This window comes from Phoxinus phoxinus (assembly GCF_949152265.1).
Source record: "Phoxinus phoxinus genome assembly, chromosome: 17".
Lineage (NCBI taxonomy): Eukaryota > Metazoa > Chordata > Actinopteri > Cypriniformes > Leuciscidae > Phoxinus > Phoxinus phoxinus.
In genome coordinates, this window is record NC_136892.1 from 30772883 (window position 1) to 30792177 (window position 19295).

At 39.1% G+C, this 19295-nt stretch overlaps 1 protein-coding gene across 4 annotated transcripts in view; it reads left to right on the top strand.

Annotated features, from left to right (window-relative positions):
- cert1b (ceramide transporter 1b) overlaps window positions 1-19295 on the top strand; it is a 38573-nt gene continuing 19278 nt past the window's right edge. For 2 of the 4 annotated variants that reach the window (XR_013794603.1, XM_079586315.1), the window contains exons 1-3: window positions 74-655; window positions 1913-2047; window positions 18433-18549. Coding sequence is in view for 2 of the 4 variants with exons in the window: in XM_079586315.1 (XP_079442441.1) it covers window positions 512-655; window positions 1913-2047; window positions 18433-18549 (396 nt within the window). In the remaining 2 variants the exon portion in view is untranslated. Of the gene's footprint in view, window positions 656-1912; window positions 2048-18432; window positions 18550-19295 lie in introns of all 4 variants that reach the window. The other 2 variants (XM_079586316.1, XR_013794604.1) reach the window with 2 other exon arrangements.

Genomic DNA, 19295 nt, shown 5'->3' on the forward strand with positions numbered 1-19295 from the left:
GGGGTCCTAAAACTGCAGCCTCCGGTTGTGCAGGAATATACTACTGCCTTGAGCTGCACGCGCGCGCCTCAGCAGTTGAGGATGACGTTGACGTAAGCCACCTTCAAAAAAATTGAAGAAAAATAGAATGGCGATATAATTTTTTCCCCATACATTTTTTCGAGCCGTTCGTGTGTTTTAGTGAGTGAGTATACTCTCTTTTAGCAGCTGATGTTGATTTAAAGGGCGTTTTTTTTAGTGAGAGAGAGAGAGAGAGAGCGAGAGGGAAGAGAGAGAGCGAGGGGGCGGGTGTCTCTCGCTCTCGCCTCGCGCAGCCTCACGCGCTCACAGATTCGCATGAAATCAACACACGGACGGTTTACTTCCACATTTGTCGCTTATTTTCGGGATTTTCGGGATATACAACACCATCATCGATGCGAGGCCTACTAAGGGACACTCATCGCTGATTTTAGTCCCGAATTTCTTCTGTTTTTGTCGTTTCTCCCCCCCCCTCAGTGGAGCGTTCGTTATGAATTCCAGCCCGCTTACCAACGGCAGGCTCCTGCCGGACAGCCAGAGCTGGAACTCCTCCGGTTCCGACGAGGATCTGGAAGCCGAACCGGGTCCCGGACCGCACGGAGGGGTGTTGGAGTTCAGCGGGGTGCTTAGTAAGGTGGGTAAAGATCTCGAATAACGCCTCCCGAAACGGGAAAGCGCGTGTTTTTGTGTGTGTTTCCACCTGATCCGATGTAAACAAACGCCAGTCAGACTCAGTTGGCTTAATGTCACGAAGCCTGTCAAGAACATGTTTAAAATCAAAAGCTAAAATAGTGATTATGGAGCATTAAGATATTTTGAATGGTAACAGTATTTTAATGACACATTTTTTACCCATTTTTACACCACCATATTATGTGCTATGTTCTGTTCCTCAGTGGTGAAATACTACTACAAATATTTAACAGTCATTTTAAATTAAATTATATATAATTTTTTGTTCGCATTGCGGTAATAATAATAATTTGGTTTTATTTTTCATGCTGATTTTACAGTGCATGGTGACCATACGCTGCTCTTTAGACAGCAAGCCTCAAGGTTATGTTAACCAAGACTGTTTTTTTTATTAATACTAGGCTAAATATGTGATGCATAAATGTCTCTCGTTATGCGTGTATAATCAGTATAATTGAGAAGGGATGCAGCAGATCATGAGCTGAAGCTCGAGTTTGTGGGGGTTACTAGAGTTCATCTGCTCGTCTTTTCTTCCTGATGGGATTAAACGAGAAAACCTCTCCTCATGACTCAGACATCTGTGATGAGAGGAGCATTTTCCATACGAGATTACTGAATTACTCCACAACATGCAATGAACTAAACTAAAGCCCTCCCCATGGAGGATATCGTTACATTCAATATAATCAATAGTTGTATTGTGTGCATCAAGTGTTTATTGCCATAAGTCAACAACATGGCTGTGTGCATGCCAGTGTTATCATTGATGTACTTGTTTCTGTTAATATTTTTGAATTAGATTTAATTTGTATATTTTCTGTATTCATTTTAGTAATTTAGTTGTGTTTGCCATTTTTGTCTATGTCAATACTCGAATATGCGTACCTCCATACTATATAGTAGGCGAAAAACAGCATGTGAGCCGAGTAGTATGTCTGAAATCATATAATCATATCATAAAACAGTAGGCGAAACTTGGATGAGAATCTAATGTGCGCTTTCGAATCGATGGACATTTTTCTATCCCATGATGCCACGGGAGAAGATTTGTGAATGTATGCCGTAGGTCACATATCAATTACAATATGGCAGATGATGTAATATGTTATGGTTTTAATTGTAGGTAATAACAACAACCCTGGTGGTCACTCTTTGGCTTTCTCATGACGATGTTTCCTCTTTTGTGTTCCCTCTACAGTGGACTAACTACATTCACGGATGGCAGGACCGCTGGGTCATGCTGAAGAACAACACCTTGAGTTACTACAAATCCCAAGACGAGCGAGAGTTTGGCTGTCGTGGTTCCCTGTGCCTCAGCAAGGCTGTCATCACAGTGAGTATCCTGGGGAAAGATCCCTCCAGACAGCCGTGGGAATTTCACAGCCGAGCCAAATTTGGAAAGATGCTACGAAAGCTTGAATGGGTTCAAATTGGAGATTGTTGAATGAAGATTAGTTGATCAATATTAGTCTGATTAGGCAGATCTCATATTTCTATTTCTCTCAGCTTTAGTAGTAGTAATATTATATAGTACAATAAAAACAATTATATTGTACATTATAATATTTCAATGCCTGATGATGACTTGAGGCATGTGATTTCACAATAATAACCCTGTGGAAATGTCTATATAATTCAGTGAAAACCTCATTAATTGTTTTGTGCCATCAAATCAGTTATTGGCTGTTGGCATGGGTGAAGTGTCTGTATTGCAGCATCTCTAGAAATTAGATTTGTTTTTATGGCTGTGCTTTATCTAAAATGATTAGCGCTGAGGCTGTAGATGTGCTGAGAGCTGTTTTTATGGCAGGGGAGAGGAGAAAAGAGATTGACGGAGGGCAGACATGATCCTTTGCCACAGGCAGCCGGCCAGGCATGGACAGACTGTGCCCTATTAAAACCCCCCATTCATGGTCAAATCACGCCTGCGCACCTGCAGATGCCCAGAGACTCGGTGTACTTTGCGTTTTAATACAGGTGAAGCTCGAAAAATTAGAATAATATGGTGGAAAAGTTCATTTATTTCAGTAATTCAACTTAAAAGGTGAAGCTTATCTATTATATAGACTCATTACATGCAAAGTGAGATATTTCAAGCCGTTATTTGTTATAATTTTGATGATTATGGCTTACAGCTATGAACCTTTTCGCAATATTCAAATTTTGCATTTGGGGTTTTCATAAGCTGTAAGCCATAATCATCAAAATTATTACAAATAAAGGCATGAAATATCTCACTTTGCATGTAATGTGTCTATATAATATATTAGTTTCAACTTTTAAGAGTCAATTACTAAAAAAAAATTAGAATTTATTTTTGAGTTTCACCCGTATGTCACGTTTGACTCCTAACTTCGAGTTCTTTACAGTGGCAGATATTGCTGAATGTATTCAGTATAGCTGCTAAATTAAATGACTGATGCATGGTTCAGTTTGACTGCTTATGATCTGATTTGGCCCAGATGTCAGACAAACGGCATGAAATGAGAATTCCCTGCATTGCGTTGAAGATTAACTCATGACCACACACAGATTTCGACATGTGCTGCAACAGTCCATGCCTGAAGTGTCTTGAGTCACCACTGAAAATGAGGAAACAGGGCGAAGGTTGTGTTGTTATGGAGACCGCTGGAAAGGTACAAGTCCTTATGGTGACCCTGTTACCGCTAGTCCTTCAATGATTAAACCAACACTCTCTCCAAGGATACAGAGAGAGGAACACACAAGTCTGTGTGAAACTGAAGCATTAAGAAAACTCATCAAAACACCTAAATATGAAACGTGAAGTCTGAAATGAGGTGTGTGACCGTGTGCGCCGCCTGTGCTCAGGTGGTTTGTGTGTAAAGCTGCCGGTTGATGCTGTGAGCGCCACATTCTAATGTGATGTTTTGCATTTTGGCTTTAAGCGAGAGAAAAATGGCTCCTTTGTTTTAAGACTCTGCGTGACGTGAGAGTGACCTTTTTTCAGCTGCGTATTTGTTGAACTCCAACCATTATGGTTTAGCATAAATATTAACTTTGGTATCAAACACAAGCGTGTGGACTGGAAATGTAACATTTAGGGTACAAAATTAACTTTTTTGCCACACCAGCCAATGCAATGGTGAGTGAATTGACTGAATGTATCAGCCTTAAATATTCCTTTCCAGCTATGAAACCTAGTATTTACATTCATTGTTTAAATTTTTTAGGTGATTTATTTATTTATTTTCTTGTGTGTTAGTTTGTGCAGGTTGTGCAGGTAACAGTGCAGGTCATTGTGTGCATCATATATAGGGCTGTAAACGATCACGATTAATCGAATCCAAAATAAAAGTTTGTGTTTACATAATATATGTGTGTATTGTGTAATTATTTTGTATATATAAATACACACACATGCATGCATATATTTTTATATGATTTATATTATATATATAATTTAAATATAACTATTTTATATATATATATATATATATATAAATAACACATTTTTCTTAAATGTATACATGCATGTGTGTATTTATATATACAAATAATTATGCACAATACACACACATATATTATGTAAACACAAACTTTTATTTTGGATTCGATTAATCGTTTATAGCCCTAATCATATATATATATATAGCCAGTCCGCATCTCTATATCGGTCAAAAATAGGACATTTTCTGTCTTAATGCAAGGGTTTTTTGAGAAACGATGCACAAGCCATGATGAATGTTTGTATGTCTACGTATTGATTTGCTTGTGTTGCTTACATTAGCGAGGAACTCTTTCTAACCGTTCGGTTTCAGCCATATATATATTATGTTGCAGTTCCTCATAAATGTAACTGCCAGCTGGCCACTGTGTTTAAACAGTTTTTTTTACTCATGTTTGGCACTTGGCTACTGTTCATTTTGGACCCTGGCCACTGAACAAAGTATTTTTTGTAATCTCAACACATTTTTAGCATTCTTTGTGCATCTCCTCCTGTAGACCTCATTCACAGCAGCGCCATCTTTCATTTTTAACGGGAATGAAAGCGAGGCTGTGAGGGATAGACATTCATCTCTTCTTCAGTGGGTTTGTACTGTTATTTAATGTGTTTTTGGATGAAACACTGCAAAAATATATTTCTGATAAGTTTCAGTAGACAAAAAACTCCCGACAATATGAGCTGTTGAAAATTATAGATTATCTAGGAGCTTTTTACAGCGGATGCCACTGAAAACACGGCAAGTTCATCCCTCTTTCATACCTGTCACGGCTCTGCTCTGAATAAGGTCTATTTCTCTTCCTCAGTAAATCTGTTTCCCTCTGAAAGCCGTTCTAGAATACGAAGCAGCTTTATTCAGATTTATTCAGCATGCACATGGCAGCAAATCTGCCCTCATAAATCCTCACAAAAAGCAGGTTATTGTGTCACACCGCTCTTCCTTCCTGCTATTACACTGTCGTCACATGACTCACACACACTTAAACGGGTCACACATCACGCTTTTAAGTGTCTAAGACCACAGGACCACCCCAAATTCAGACAGGCTTAACCCTTGCAGACACAACAGGATTACACCGGCCTCATGAATATCAGATTCAAACCCAGAATGCCTCATTGTGTGTCCGTATAAAACCGGGTCTCGCTGCTTCAGCATATTAGCTGGAAACAGTGTTAATTATGCTTTTTGTGAGACTCTCAGGCTGTTGAATCGGACTTGATTAGATTAACGAATTTGAGACCTCAAGAGATGCAAGACAGATTGTGAAGGATCAATCAGTGCGATGACAAAAACAATTTCACAGACACTCGGTCTGATTTAATCGGTCTGTCAACATCACTTAACGAATCCAACATGCTCGTTTTCACATTGTTCGTGATGCTCTACATGGCACTTTAGCAAACATGAGGTTTTAAAGTATTACATTTAATGTGCATCTTATCCCACAAAGTTTTTTCTGCATTTCTGTTCACTTTGAGCTGGATCTGTTATCAACAGCCGTATTCAGCACAAGAGAAAAAAACCCTCAATAAAGCGGCCACAGCACACAGCTTTCAGCGCTCACAGTGCATTGAACTTGAACTATGTGCTTTCGCCTGCCAAGTTTTAGCCTCACGTGAGCTGGATCTCTTTTTTTCTGTCTCTCTTGCTAATCTCTGTTAAAGCATGGCTCATAAACATGCACTTTTTCTTTGAGCTATGCTGGACCTGCACTATGTCATGAGCCGAGGGAAAGCTCTGTGTGTATCAGGGACAGGTACACACAGGTACAGGTTATTCTGGTCCAGGGCGGGTCATTGCAAACGTCACCATGGGATCCAGTGCAGCATTCAGCGCATGTCAGGACAGGCAGAGTACTTCATAGAGCTGAGTTTACAGGAGATAGAAAATAAAGTGCGTTACACTGTTCTTGACATTTCTTGATCATCTTCTTGTGCTTTTATTTTATTGCAAACTTAACATTTGTGGGCCAAAATTAAAAATATCTACACGTTATTGGAAAAAAAAATCCAAATTTTTTCTGCAATCTAAAAACAAAATATAGGATTTTTCACCTGATGACTTGAAAAGCTATATTTTTAAATAATTATTATTCATTTCTGGAGTGAGTGGGGGGATTTTGTTGCATCTGAAAAAATAAATAAAAAAAATAATAAAAATAATTATATATATATTTTTTTAAACCTTTTACGTTGATGGGAAAATCGCTTTAGGGCTGGACGATTTAGGAAAAGCTTCAGTGTAATAAAATAGTGTTTTTGAAGTTATAAATAAAACTGGAGTGCATTTTACAAGAGAATATAATTTGATTCTTTCTACTTCAACATTTCATGTTTAATTCAATGTTATTTGCCATTTCTTTGAAACAAATTTCACTCAGAAATTGCTAGTAAATTTCACAAATAATTACAAAGTAAATAACTGCTGTGAATCCTACAGCAAAAAATTTTTTTGTGTGTTTTTAAAAATCTAGTTTTACTTGAGTTTTCTTAGACCATATTCCTATTTATTTTTTTTAACAATTCAATAAGATAACAATAATTGTTATGATTTTAATGTGGCTAAAATACAATATATTTCTTATTTTGTTTAATACTAATAGAACACTATTGTTATTATTTTACTGTAAAATTGCAATACTAATATTTACATCAGAAAAGACATCTTAATATTGAGCCCTGGAAGGTTGTTGGATGAGTAGAGAGAAGGAAAAGAGAAAGAATCATAAATGACGAGACAAAGCAGAAACCTTGACGGCTATTTGAATGTGGACAGTGTGTATCGAGTTACTCTGTCATTTTGACCTGATGGTTTTTGTTTCTTTTAGCTGGTTTTATTAGAGATCAGACTGAGGTCTTCCTGTCATGTATGCGTGTATGCTTTCTTTGGTGTACAACTCTGCAGGTCCTGTGTGTATTCTGCCGTTTTCTTTTTTTAGATAATTCATGTGGTTTTGGGCTGAATATTGCTCTGATTACTCTTTCATTTATTCCAGTCCTGAACTGGTTTCATTTATCCAAACCTAAACCACAAGAGAACCTGATCAAAACTGCTACCAGATGAGTTGCCAACCCTTCAGTCTTCTGTAAACACAACCGACTTGATCTGCATGCGGCCTTGCGCTCGTGTGCTGAACTGCTCTGGCGCCACAAAATGGGAAAATGATGATCTTCACAACTTTTGCATGCCACCTTTTTATTGTAAATTATTTACACAGAAACGTCTCACCAAATGAACACAGTTTCATTCAATGGTGCAGGTATATCTAGATTCTTATGGTGCTTTCCCACTGCATGGTACGGTACGGTTCCAAGCGTACCATACCGATACTAAAATGTGATGTGGAAACACTGCAGATCACTGATTGGTCAGACAGAATCGCCACTTCCAGCGGCATTGTATTTGCGACACGAGACCCCAAACCCGCTAGATTTAAATAGCCAGTAACAGCCACCGCTGTAGCACCAACTTTGACGTGGTACTAACTAGAGATGCACCGATTACAGTTTTCTTGGCCAATTCCGATTTTTCATTGAGTTTGATCTGCCGATACCGGTTTTAGCCGATTCTGATTTCATTTTTTCTAACCAATTTACAGCACACACACATTTTCTATATACTTTTACCCAAACTGAATAGTAAAAACGTAAATTTTCTATAAAACGAGTTTAAATGGGTAAATTTTCTATAAATATTTGAGTCTTAATTTTCTTTTCTGACAGTTACTCCAGCTCTTGTTAAAACACACTAGGCGTGCAAATTCTGTGCATTTTAGGCACTTTTGTGTGAAATCATGTTTATTTTGTCAAAATTGTGCTTTCACTTTAATTGAGCGTGAGCAGCGCTGCAAAAATAGACTCAGCGCCGAATCCCGCGCTTCACTGCTGCTCACGCGACGCTCCTGCTTGACGCTCACGCGCCGCTCCTCCCGGTGTGAACGCACTCATTGAGTAACATGCACGCCGGAAAAAATATGCGCCGCTCGCGCTTGCGGTGTGAATCGGCCGTAATTCACGAGGTTTCCTACATGTGCGTTCAGTGTGCACGTGTGATGCTGATATTGCGCGATGTTAATCATGCGCCGCCCGAGTGTGTTTGACCGGCATAAAATCGGCATATGTCAGACTGACCGACCGATCGCCGATCACGTGAAAATCGGCCAATTCCGGTCACCAGCCGATCAATCGGTGCATCTCTAGTACTAACTGCAGTGGAAAAGCAAACCTAGCTAAAGCAAACCTAGCCGTGCCGAGTCGTACCACGAACTGGAAAAGCGAAGCGAGCCGAACCGTACCATGCAGTGGAAAAGCAAACCAAACTAAAGCGATCCTAGCCGTGCCGTACCGAACCGAACCCTGCCGAGCCGTACCATGCAGTGGAAAAGCGCCATTATAAAGGTTGCTAGGTTGCTTTGGTGGGCCAAAGTCAAAGTTAGCCCATCATTACTTTGATGGGCTAACTTTTGATGGGAAACATCAACTGCATGTTTATTCAGTAACAGAAGAGGAGTCATTGGTCATCAGTTTACAACTGTTTACTGCAGCGCTGAGACGAGGTGCATCTCTTATTAACGCTTATGTTGGCAGTGGTCAGCAGGCTCAATAAACGGTGTGTAACAGCCTTTCAGACATTAAATGAAGCTGTTCTCTGGTGAAATAAAACGGCAGCATTAGTACTTTTTGTTATGGCAGAACATTGCTGTAGGACGACAGGCATCATTTTGAACTGAATTCAGAAATGACACAGCATTTCTGTTTTAATGTCTGTCTTCATGACTGTTCTTTCAGAGAAATTGAATCGGCTGTTCTTTCTAAAACTATCCATGCATGTATGCATAATTTCTGAGATGTGCTAAAAATATAGGCACTTATTCATGAAGTCGTATTTGCACACCTGATGCTTTTAGTAAAGTAGGCTAATTCTTAAAGTTTATAAATATATCATCTCTTTGTAGTCATGCTCCACACACTCACACTCACACTCACACTCCCACACACTCACACTCACTTGTATTGACCTGCTAAATATTTTATAAAGGCAACGTTTTTTGTAGTTACAGCTGCCAAAGAGAGAGAGGTAGTCAAGTGCATTTTAAAATGTCAATGATTTTGTGTGTGTGTGTGCGTGTGTCTCTGTCTGTGTATTTGCATTTTCGATTAGTGTTCTGTGCTAAACCCAGGGGAGTGCTATCAAGCGGCTTGTACTCACTCTCACAGCCATTGTGTGCGTGTCCTCACCTTCTGTCACATGGTAAACTCTGGGTTCGAGTCACCATCTGAGGTCATGGCTGTGCTGCTGGTTTGGGCTCAAAAACCACACAGTGTGCTTGCTTGCATTTCCTCAGACAACACAAGCAGCTCTTCATGTCTGAAACAGACGGCGGGACCTGTTCTCCTCTCCTCGGCTTGACCAGCACCGGTTTCTGTGTCAACTGGGAAACTGGTTTGAAAAGGGTCATTTTTTTTACGATTCCATTTAGTGATGCTAGTGGCACAACTTTTTCACATCTTTAAATTATTTCAGTAATTCAACTTAAAAGGTGAAACTAATATATTATATAGACTCATTACATGCAAAGTGAGATATTTCAAGCCTTTATTTGTTATAATTGTGATGATTATGGCTTACAGCTTATGAAAACCCCAAATTCAAAATTAGAATATTGTGAAAAGGTTTTCATAAGCTGTACGCCATAATCATCACAATTATAACAAATATAGGCTTGAAATATCTCACTTTGCATGTAATGAGTCTATATATAATTTATTATAATATATTAGTTTCGTCTTATAAGTTGAATTACTGAAATAAATTAACTTTTGCACCATATTCAAATTTTTCGAGTTTCATCTGTCCGTTTTTAGCCGTTCAATGGTGTTGGATAGCTTTATAAAGGGAAGACAGTTGTGGCCTAATGGTTAGAGAGTCAGATTGGAAACCCGAAGGTTTGAAGGGTTTGATTTTTCAATACCGACTCGCAGCAAAAGTGTGTGTGTGTGTTAACTACTCACTATTCCTAATGTGTGTGCATTAACTTGGATGGGTTAAATCAATGCAGAGGACAAACTCTGAGAAAGGGTTAGCATATTTGGCCTCCACACTATTAAGATATAGTGCAGTTTTTCATAACCGTATTGACTATATAACGTTTATAGTTTTACATGTAATGAAACCTTTAATGCTTTATAAACTGGGTGTTTAAAATATTAATATTTGTGCAAACTATCTCTAATGACATCCCATAAACAGATTAGTTTAGTATGGTTGGTGAAGAACACATCTATTGTGAGTGTGAAGATCGACTAGAGACGTTTTGTGTTTTGTCCCTTTAAATCTTGACTGCAGAGCTGCTGGAAAGTTCGATTTTCCCATTTCTGCCGGAGCCATTGAGCGCCTCGGGCTTTCAGAGGGCTCTTGTTAAAATGGGTTTGAGTGAATCTGTGTGTGAAGGTGTCAAACGGCCTCCATTACGGATCAAACCGTCAGTGAGCCCTGAAACGTCCTGTAAAGAAAACCGATGGCAATATGAGGAGGAGGAGGAGGTGATGGCAGCATGGAGACACTAGGAGGGAATGATCTGTGATATTTTTAAAGACTAGTGAAAAAAAAAAAAAAAGGTTGTGTAGATCTGAAATAAAAGGAACAGAGAAAACAAGAGAGGTGTGCGATGGTCCTGTTGTCTGAAACGGGAAGTTCGCTCCCTCCTGTTTGATGACCCCGGGGTCAAGTCAGAAAGTCCCTGTGCTCATCTCTCCTGTCTTCCACTTCCTTCCTCCTATATTTGCTCTAACCAGGACTCTGTGCTTCACATCTAGGCACACTTTAACCCATCGATAATAGCAGGTTAGTTCGTCATATGACCTGGCTCCCTTCCTCTGCATCCTGTGTCCTAAGCTGTCGCTCAGCGTGGCCTGTGTTTCCTTTGTCTTTTCCTCTTGGATTCAAGCTGAAGTCCCACCTTCCTGTGTTTCTGATTTCCCAAAGCCAGATCCAAGACTGAAATGCTCAGTAAACACAGTGATTTACTCATTAGTTCTGTCTCCGTAAGAGAAAGCAGCATGCGAGGGCCACGTGAGCCCTAGTGTCCGTCTTTAACCAGCTCCTGATATCAGAGAATGTCTAATAAGGGGAGAAATTACACATTGCTGGGTGGTAGATTTTTTTTTAGAGTCGCTTATTTGCTTTAAAAAGTCTTAAAATGTCAATGATGTCATACACATCATACGAGCAGAGATACTGCTTTACGGCAACCCTTCAGTCACTGGTGCTTTCGCGCTCTGCACTTTTTCTCTTGAGGCATCGATGACAACACAGCGGCGCAGACACAGGTAAACACACGAGCTAGAAGAGTTTTTGCTAGAAGACATGCTTCGGATGCTGCGATGCCATCAAGCAGTATCTTGTAATCAGTCCTTCACTGACCAATTTCATTAGCATAATGCTAGCGTGTTATGGGCAACAACTCAACCTGTAAGAAATGGAAAGGACATAAGTACTCGTTCATTCAACTTTCGACCTATAACCCATGTTGAACTTGCAAAATCAAATCTGAGATTTCTCAACGGCAATCGGGTGAAAGAGACACATTTAGCCGTCTAGCTCCATAGACTCCCATTCATTTTGCACTCGGGTGATCGCCCCCAGTGGAACTCTGGTGAACTACAACCAAAATTCGGTACAATAGGACTTAATAGGGAGTGGACGGGCTCTGATAATATCTAAATCACACGAGGTCTCCAGATAGTACTAATCCAGTGCGAATAGGGCTTAAGTTTCCATACTACCGTACTTGCCTTCTGAGGAAAATGTGGACTTCAACACAAGATGTGTATTTCACACCCTGGACACATTATCATCACGGCCTTTTGTGATTGACACACCTCACTTCTGCTCTTTAAATGTAGACCTTGAAACTGTGGCTATCATTAACATGATTATTATTATTTGTTGGTTATTAATTGAAGTACAGATTATTGCGAAATAGGAATTTAAGTTAATACACCTCAAAGTCCTCATTTATGCGCTGAACATTGAGTTGACCCACAGCTGATGAGTTTGATGAGCTCTTAGTCTTTCCGCTGCTTTTTTTTTTATCAGGCAAAAGGAATGTGGCTGTTATTTTTCATCACTGGTCCCATTGTGTTTGGCTTTGAAACTAAAATCAGTTTTTTTTTTTTTTACTTTTTAAAACTTTCAAGAATCACTGGCCATTTATTCAATAAACGCAAAAATAGTCAAGGCACGTTGGGATGCTTTAACGTTTGCACTGTGGCACATTGAATAATTTTAAAAGATGTTGTAAAACTGTTGTCGACAGCCTATAAAATGCATTTAATTAGCCAACAGAGCTTTTTAGTCCATTTGCTTAGTCATTTAATGCTAAATTTTAATTGTTGCACAGTGTAAATAAACATACTCCAGTATCAGTTCAAATTCCACCCTAAATGATTGTGATCAGCTTGTTGATTATGCAAATGCGATTTAATGGACTACGAATCACAGATGCGTCTGGCTTGTATTTACTTGTTATGAATTAATCAGTTTTTGACAGATTTATTATCTTTAGATGTAGGATTTAGTTTGGTGTATTTAGATAAATAATTATTATAGCTGTACAAAAGCCATACAGCTGTGTTGCTGTATTTATATATTGTGTTTTACTCTCTGGATACATTACATAATGCATCATTCTTATGTTGCCACACACGACATGTTGATTATTGTCCTCCCATTACTGGGATATTGTATATGAGACGTTTCATTTAGTTTTTGACACGGGGCTGTAAATTTCACAGGCTCCCTCACTGCCTCTCTCCTGACTTTGCACACATAGGCCTGTGTGTGTCAAGAGTAAGTGTGTGTGTGTGTGTGTGTGTGCTGGGAAGCCGCACTTTGGAGAGAGAATGAATGTGTCCACCAAGCGTGTTTGAAGTTCAGCTCACGTGTGCTATGGAAGATATCCAATAATTCACTTTGTAACAGTCGATAGTCTGACTCAGTATTACTTAAAGGGATAGTTCACCCAAAAATTTAAATGTTGTAGGGCTGTCACTTTTGTGAAAAAATCCTGTTCGATTTTTGAGACATACGTGTTCATTGAATCGATTGTAAAATCGATTTTCCATGTCTAAAGACGTTTCCATTTTCAACGCTAAATAGGCAAACTAACAGACATTAGGACGAATGTAAAGCGGGCGCTTGAGACGCGCACAAGTCAGCAATATTTCTGATTATTTATTGGCATGAAGTTTCGTGCACAATGCCAAACATGAGTGCAGCATTCTCGAAAAACAATAAGCAGAGTGGACTGCCATAACATCAGTGAAAAACATCACTGCAGACTTCAACATGGCTGTGTTTACGATTAGAAATGTCAAACTAATTTCGCCTACATAGACGATTGTAGCCCGAATCTGTATGCATGAGACTGTCTGAATACCGGCAGAATTCATACCCGACTGTATTTACGTGAAATGCTCCACATGATGGGCAGTTTGACTGACAGCTGTGTGTCAGTATTTCAGAGAAGTGAATTGGGGATCGCGCGCTGTCTGAGAGAGCGCTTCTGGTGCGCGTCATTCAGCCCGATACAACATTAGAGCTATTTTTTTAACAACTAACTGTGCATAACTTGATACTCTTTTTGAAGATTCTCGTTAAACACGCGCGTCTCTGACTGGATCTCCGCGCTGACTTTCTTTCTCGGACACTTTAAAACGCTTCCACACTTTGCTGGATTCATAAAGCGTGAGCTACGCGCTGGTTGCCAATAGATCGCGTCATCAAAAACGTCATTGTTTGGTAAAATTTATTTGGTCTTTTCACTTATGATAAACACCGAAAGTGCTTTTTAAAAATATTTTCAGCCGAATAATTTCGGTTGTCGAACATTCGGTGTATCCCTATCAAAGATGTGTGTTAACATTGTTTTACACCTCTACCAAAGCTCTGCACTGCATGTTTACCCACAATGCAGCGCTACCTGAGATGGAAACACATGAATAAACAGATGCCAGTTCTGTTCAACATCTGCGTGTCAGTGTTGTGATATGTGTGTTTGTGTATGTGTACTTTCCCGTGCAATTAATGGCGTCTCCCTGGTTAAGTCAGTCCCATAGTGATGACCCTTGTGTTTATTTTAGTGTCTTTTCTCAGTACCCGCTGTGACCCTCTTGAGGTCCCTTGCATTGCCCACTGTGTCTCGATTTTCCATTCCCAGAATCCTCCTCAAAGCTTTTCCCATGCAGGCACTTGAATGTTCCCATGTCAGTCTGTTGCTTCTGGGTTATATGCATAAATATAAGCACTCTTAAATCTAAAGTGACATTTTCAACATCACAACAGCCATTTTTCAAACATTGACATTGTAAATGCACAACAGATCCAACCACTAAGAGCATTCGAGACTGAGCTTCTTGAAGTGCATTCTGGGATTGCCTTCTCCGCAAGTGCATCTTATAAGGCAGCATTATGTTACTGTGTTATGAATAGTCTCACGCTGTGAACATGCCTTAAAATTAGGGCCCTATGAAATCATTTTTTTCTGAAATTCCCTTTTCCGTTTATTATGTCTAAAAACAACTAGGGACAACTATTTACAAGCCTCTTTTTATACACCATGGCATTAGTTTTTATTTTATTTATTTTTTACTCCTGGCAGATAAAAATTGGATCTTAAAGGCCTCGTCTGTTTTAACATGAAATACTGCATTGATTGAAAAATCATTTAAAGAATTGATGCATAATTATTGCAAAAATATGAATTCCCTCAAAATACAAAATATTATTTAACAAAAATATATGATTTTTACTGAAAAAAATAAGTTACATTTCAGGTGTTCGGACACTTTTGAGGAACACAGTGCTAAGTAGGCAAGGTACTACGTTTTTCATCTCGCAGTCTCCTTTGAATTTGGGATTTGTAGTGGAAAGATGCTGTGTTTCTAGGTAAAGATTGAGTCATGTCTCGTGTTTAGTACTTCCAGGCCTCTTGCTCTGTGTTTCATGTGTTGTTGTGGTTTTGTCCTGTGGTGTGATAAGTGTCCTTGCTCAGATGTGAGTGATTATTCTCTCTCTCCTTTACATCTCATTAAAACAGCCCCTCTCCGTCCTCATGCGTCTCCTGTCATGCCTCTTCATATTGTGATCAGTGTCAGGCTTTGAATGCGCTTCACCCAGAAGACCAGGTGTCTGTCATATTGTTTGCAGTTTTTTAAATGCTCTGTCTCTATTGATGTAGTCTGATCAATCGCTTTGTTGTGACATTGATTATTACTCATGTGAGGATTGTGTCAGACAACATTTCCTGTGAGTGAAATCAAAATATAGACATTAATAAGTCAACGTTTTTCTTTTTTATAGCTTTGTCAACGATGGTTGCATGCAACAACAAACATACATTGTGATTTTCCCTAAAGTGATTATGTCAGATTCATTCTTTTGAATCACCAATTCTCATATTGGCCTGAATTTAACTCATGATTTATTGGTCTTAATCAGTTCTCTGAATCAGTCAAATGACTCTCACACTTCAGGTCATTCCCTTTTTAAATTAAAAATGAGAATTTAGAATAATATTAAGTATTAGGGCTGCACAATATTGAAGAAAAATATGTGCGATTAAATAATGCAATGTTCGATATGCGATACGAACTATCATAATTTAAGTGTGTAAAATTTAAAAACTGAAAATTATATAGGCCTAACCATAATGCAACAACCTTTTTTTGGGAAGAAAGCATCCCTACAACTTCTGAAAGTGAACAGAGTGTTTTACTGGAGCATTACATAAAAATGAAGTGTCCTTTTAACATCAGTGTAGACTTTAAACCGAGAGGGTAAACACCAGAGTTTCAGGTACCGGTACATTAGGTGTATTTAACAACCAAAACTGAATAATCAAATGTAAAAATAAAACACTGCTTTAGTCTTCACGATGAATACAATTTATACTGATTCTTATTAAAGCTACAAAAGTTGTTCTGTCATGAGCATTAAGTGATTTTCTGTCTGTTATTGTTTAATTTACATTATAGGGTTAGTTCACCCAAAAATGAAAAGTAATTACTCTCCCTCATGTTGTTCCAACCCCGTAAGACTTTCGCTCATCTTCGGGACACAAATGAAGATATTTTTGATTAAATCTGAGAGCTGTCTCACTCCTCCATGGGCTTCTATGGGATTGAAACTTGCCGGCCCAGAAAAGTTAGTAAAGACATCGTTAAAATAGTCCAAGTGACTACAGTGGCTTAAGGTTGAGCCCCTGAAGTCACAAGTTTCAATCCCATAGAAGCCTATGAAGGAGTGAGACAGCTCTCAGATTTAATCAAATATATCTTCATTTGTGTTCTGAAGAACACGCATGAGGGTGAGTAATTACTGACAGAGGTTTTGGGTGAATAACCCTTAAGCACACAGAGGGAAGCAGGTTTATTAGGCTGCTGTCACTTTAAGAGCTGCACGGATCCAGTATATTGTTACGTGCCGGTTTTCTTTCTTTCTCAACGGTTTACTCCACATGAATATTCACCAAAACGGGCATTTGTTTTGGTGCCCGTCCTCAACTGCTTTCTGTGCGCATGCGTACTTCGCTTATTGTGTTGAATAACATTAAGCATTTTACAGGTATGTAACTCTCATGTGTCCAGTCTACTGTCTGCGATGACCTACAACTTAAAGGATAATTCCGGTATTTAACACCTTGAGTCTATATTGTAGTTTGTTTTGGATGAACAAGAGTGGTGGACAACATTTTTTTGACAATGGTTCCTCTCTCGAGTTTTTGACTATAAAAGAATTGGCCATGGACCCATTTAACAGTCAATGGGCATGTCCGAAAATGTCATTAAAACAGCCAATAATGTTTTCAAAACTGTTAAACTCACCGAGTGATTAGTGATGTTAGTTGATGTTCCAGAGACAAAAAGTGTTGCGAAATACAGTTTCTGTCGTGTTTTATTCGTCATTTTGTAAAATCCCATTGAATTCTGTTGAAGGACTGAGTGCTCGTTAATATAAATGCGCTACCGGAAACGGAAAGGGGGCTGTTTACATTTGGTCGATGTAGTCTTTTTGCTCGCTTCCGTTTCTCATAAGGCTAGCGAGCAGAGCAACTGTGCTCCGGGAGAGTAAGCGAAATAAACAATAATTTTTTTAGGAACTTTACCGCAGTTTTTGACCGCACAAATTCTAACCATATTGAAAGACGTGACCACTGACCAGTGCAATATGAAGTTGAACTCGACTGTGACCGTGAGTGTCCCGCGAGACATAAACATCGGTTATCGCCATCAAGTGGTCGGGAGTGTGCTAACGCTTCAGATTCAAATATTGAGCGGAAGTTACACGGTTGTGAAGTGTCTGAAAAAATAGTTCCACTATAGCAAAATAAACGGATTGGAATCATATATTGCGACGATATATTGTTTATAATCATCAACGAACACCACTAACCACTCGGTGAGTTGCACAGTTTTGTAAACGAACATTTTTGGCTGTTTTAATTACATTTTCGGACATGCCCATTGACTCCAATGTTAAATGGGTCCATGGCCAATTCTATTATAGTCAAAAACTCGAGAGAGGAACCATTGTCAAAAAAATTTTGTCCACCACTCTTGTTCATCCAAAACAAACTACAATATAGACTCAAGGTGTTAAATACCGGACTTTTTTTCTTTTTTTGGAGTATTAAAATCATGCAGTTATTGCAAGCCGTTGAGATATGCATATCGTGATAATGATATGAACATTTGCGATATTTCGATATATCGTGCAGCCCTAGTTTGTAAATGTTGGATAGAGGGAGGCAAGGAATGAATAATAAAGGGAAGTGAAAAGAAACGGGGCTGGTGGAGTGCAGTATATCAGACTGAAGGAGAGGAGTGTTTGACTCCTCATCTGGATTTCATAGAGCAGTGTGAGGTCTGCGGAGATCAACATCTGGCAATAATACCAAACGCACACACACTCACAGCAGACATGGATGCTGTTCGTTTTTTTTTTCTCAGAGGGAAATATCTCACATTTCCCAGCTGGCTCTGTGGGTCAAGGCTTTTTTTTTTTTTTTTTTTTTTCTTCTCTTGGCTGTGGTGGTTCTGTCTAATCCTCATCAACAACAGATTGAGTATTTAGATCCCTCCACTACCAAAAAAGCACCTTGTTTACAAAATAGAAATATCAATATCATTAGTCATGGTGTTTGATAATCCGGTCATGCATATCAATCTAACAAGTATCCTCCCTTTCTCTGCAGCCTCACGAGTTTGACGAGTGCCGTCTGGACATCAGTGTCAATGACAGCGTGTGGTATCTCCGGGCTCAGGACCCAGAGCATCGCAACCAGTGGATCGATTCCATCGAGCTTCACAGGGTGAGTTCCCCCATCACGCCTGTCTTTACCCAACAGGCTCTTTCTCATGCAGCCAGACTATTGACTGTCAGTATTAAGTCTGGTTTGTCTGAAACCTCCCCTGTAGACAGGAATCTGCAATCTGACCAACATCTGACTGACAACCAACCATTGCTCATATTTGGGTGGGTAGGTCGGACATTGCTGTTTTTTTTCACCCATTACTGTAATCGTAAGCTCAGTGTGGGTTCGTTGCCCATCCACAGTCCTCTTGCTGAGTCACAGAAGTGAATAATAGTTCATTGAGAAATAGAAGGGAAAGATTGACTGTGTGTGACTGTGAGATTATGAATGTGATTCAGTCTGTTGACATTATCTAAGGGGCAGAGCACTGAAGACACACACACACTATACTTGTGAGGACATTCCATAGGCGTAATGGTTTTTATACTGTACAAACTGTATATTCTCTCCCCTTACACTGCCCCTATCCCTAAACCTGCCCATTACAGAAAACATTCTGCATTTTTAATAAAACATTGTTTTTTATATTTTTTTAGCCATTTGAATTATGAGGACTCTCTATGAGGAAATGTCCTTATAAACCACGTTTAAGTTGTAATACCAGTGTAATACACAATGTCATTATACAAATTTGTGTCGTCATAAATCACATAAACAAGAACACGCACACACACAAGGAAGTCAGTTTAGGTCTCAAATACACAGTAACGCAAATTAAAGAAATGTGTATATATAAACACTAT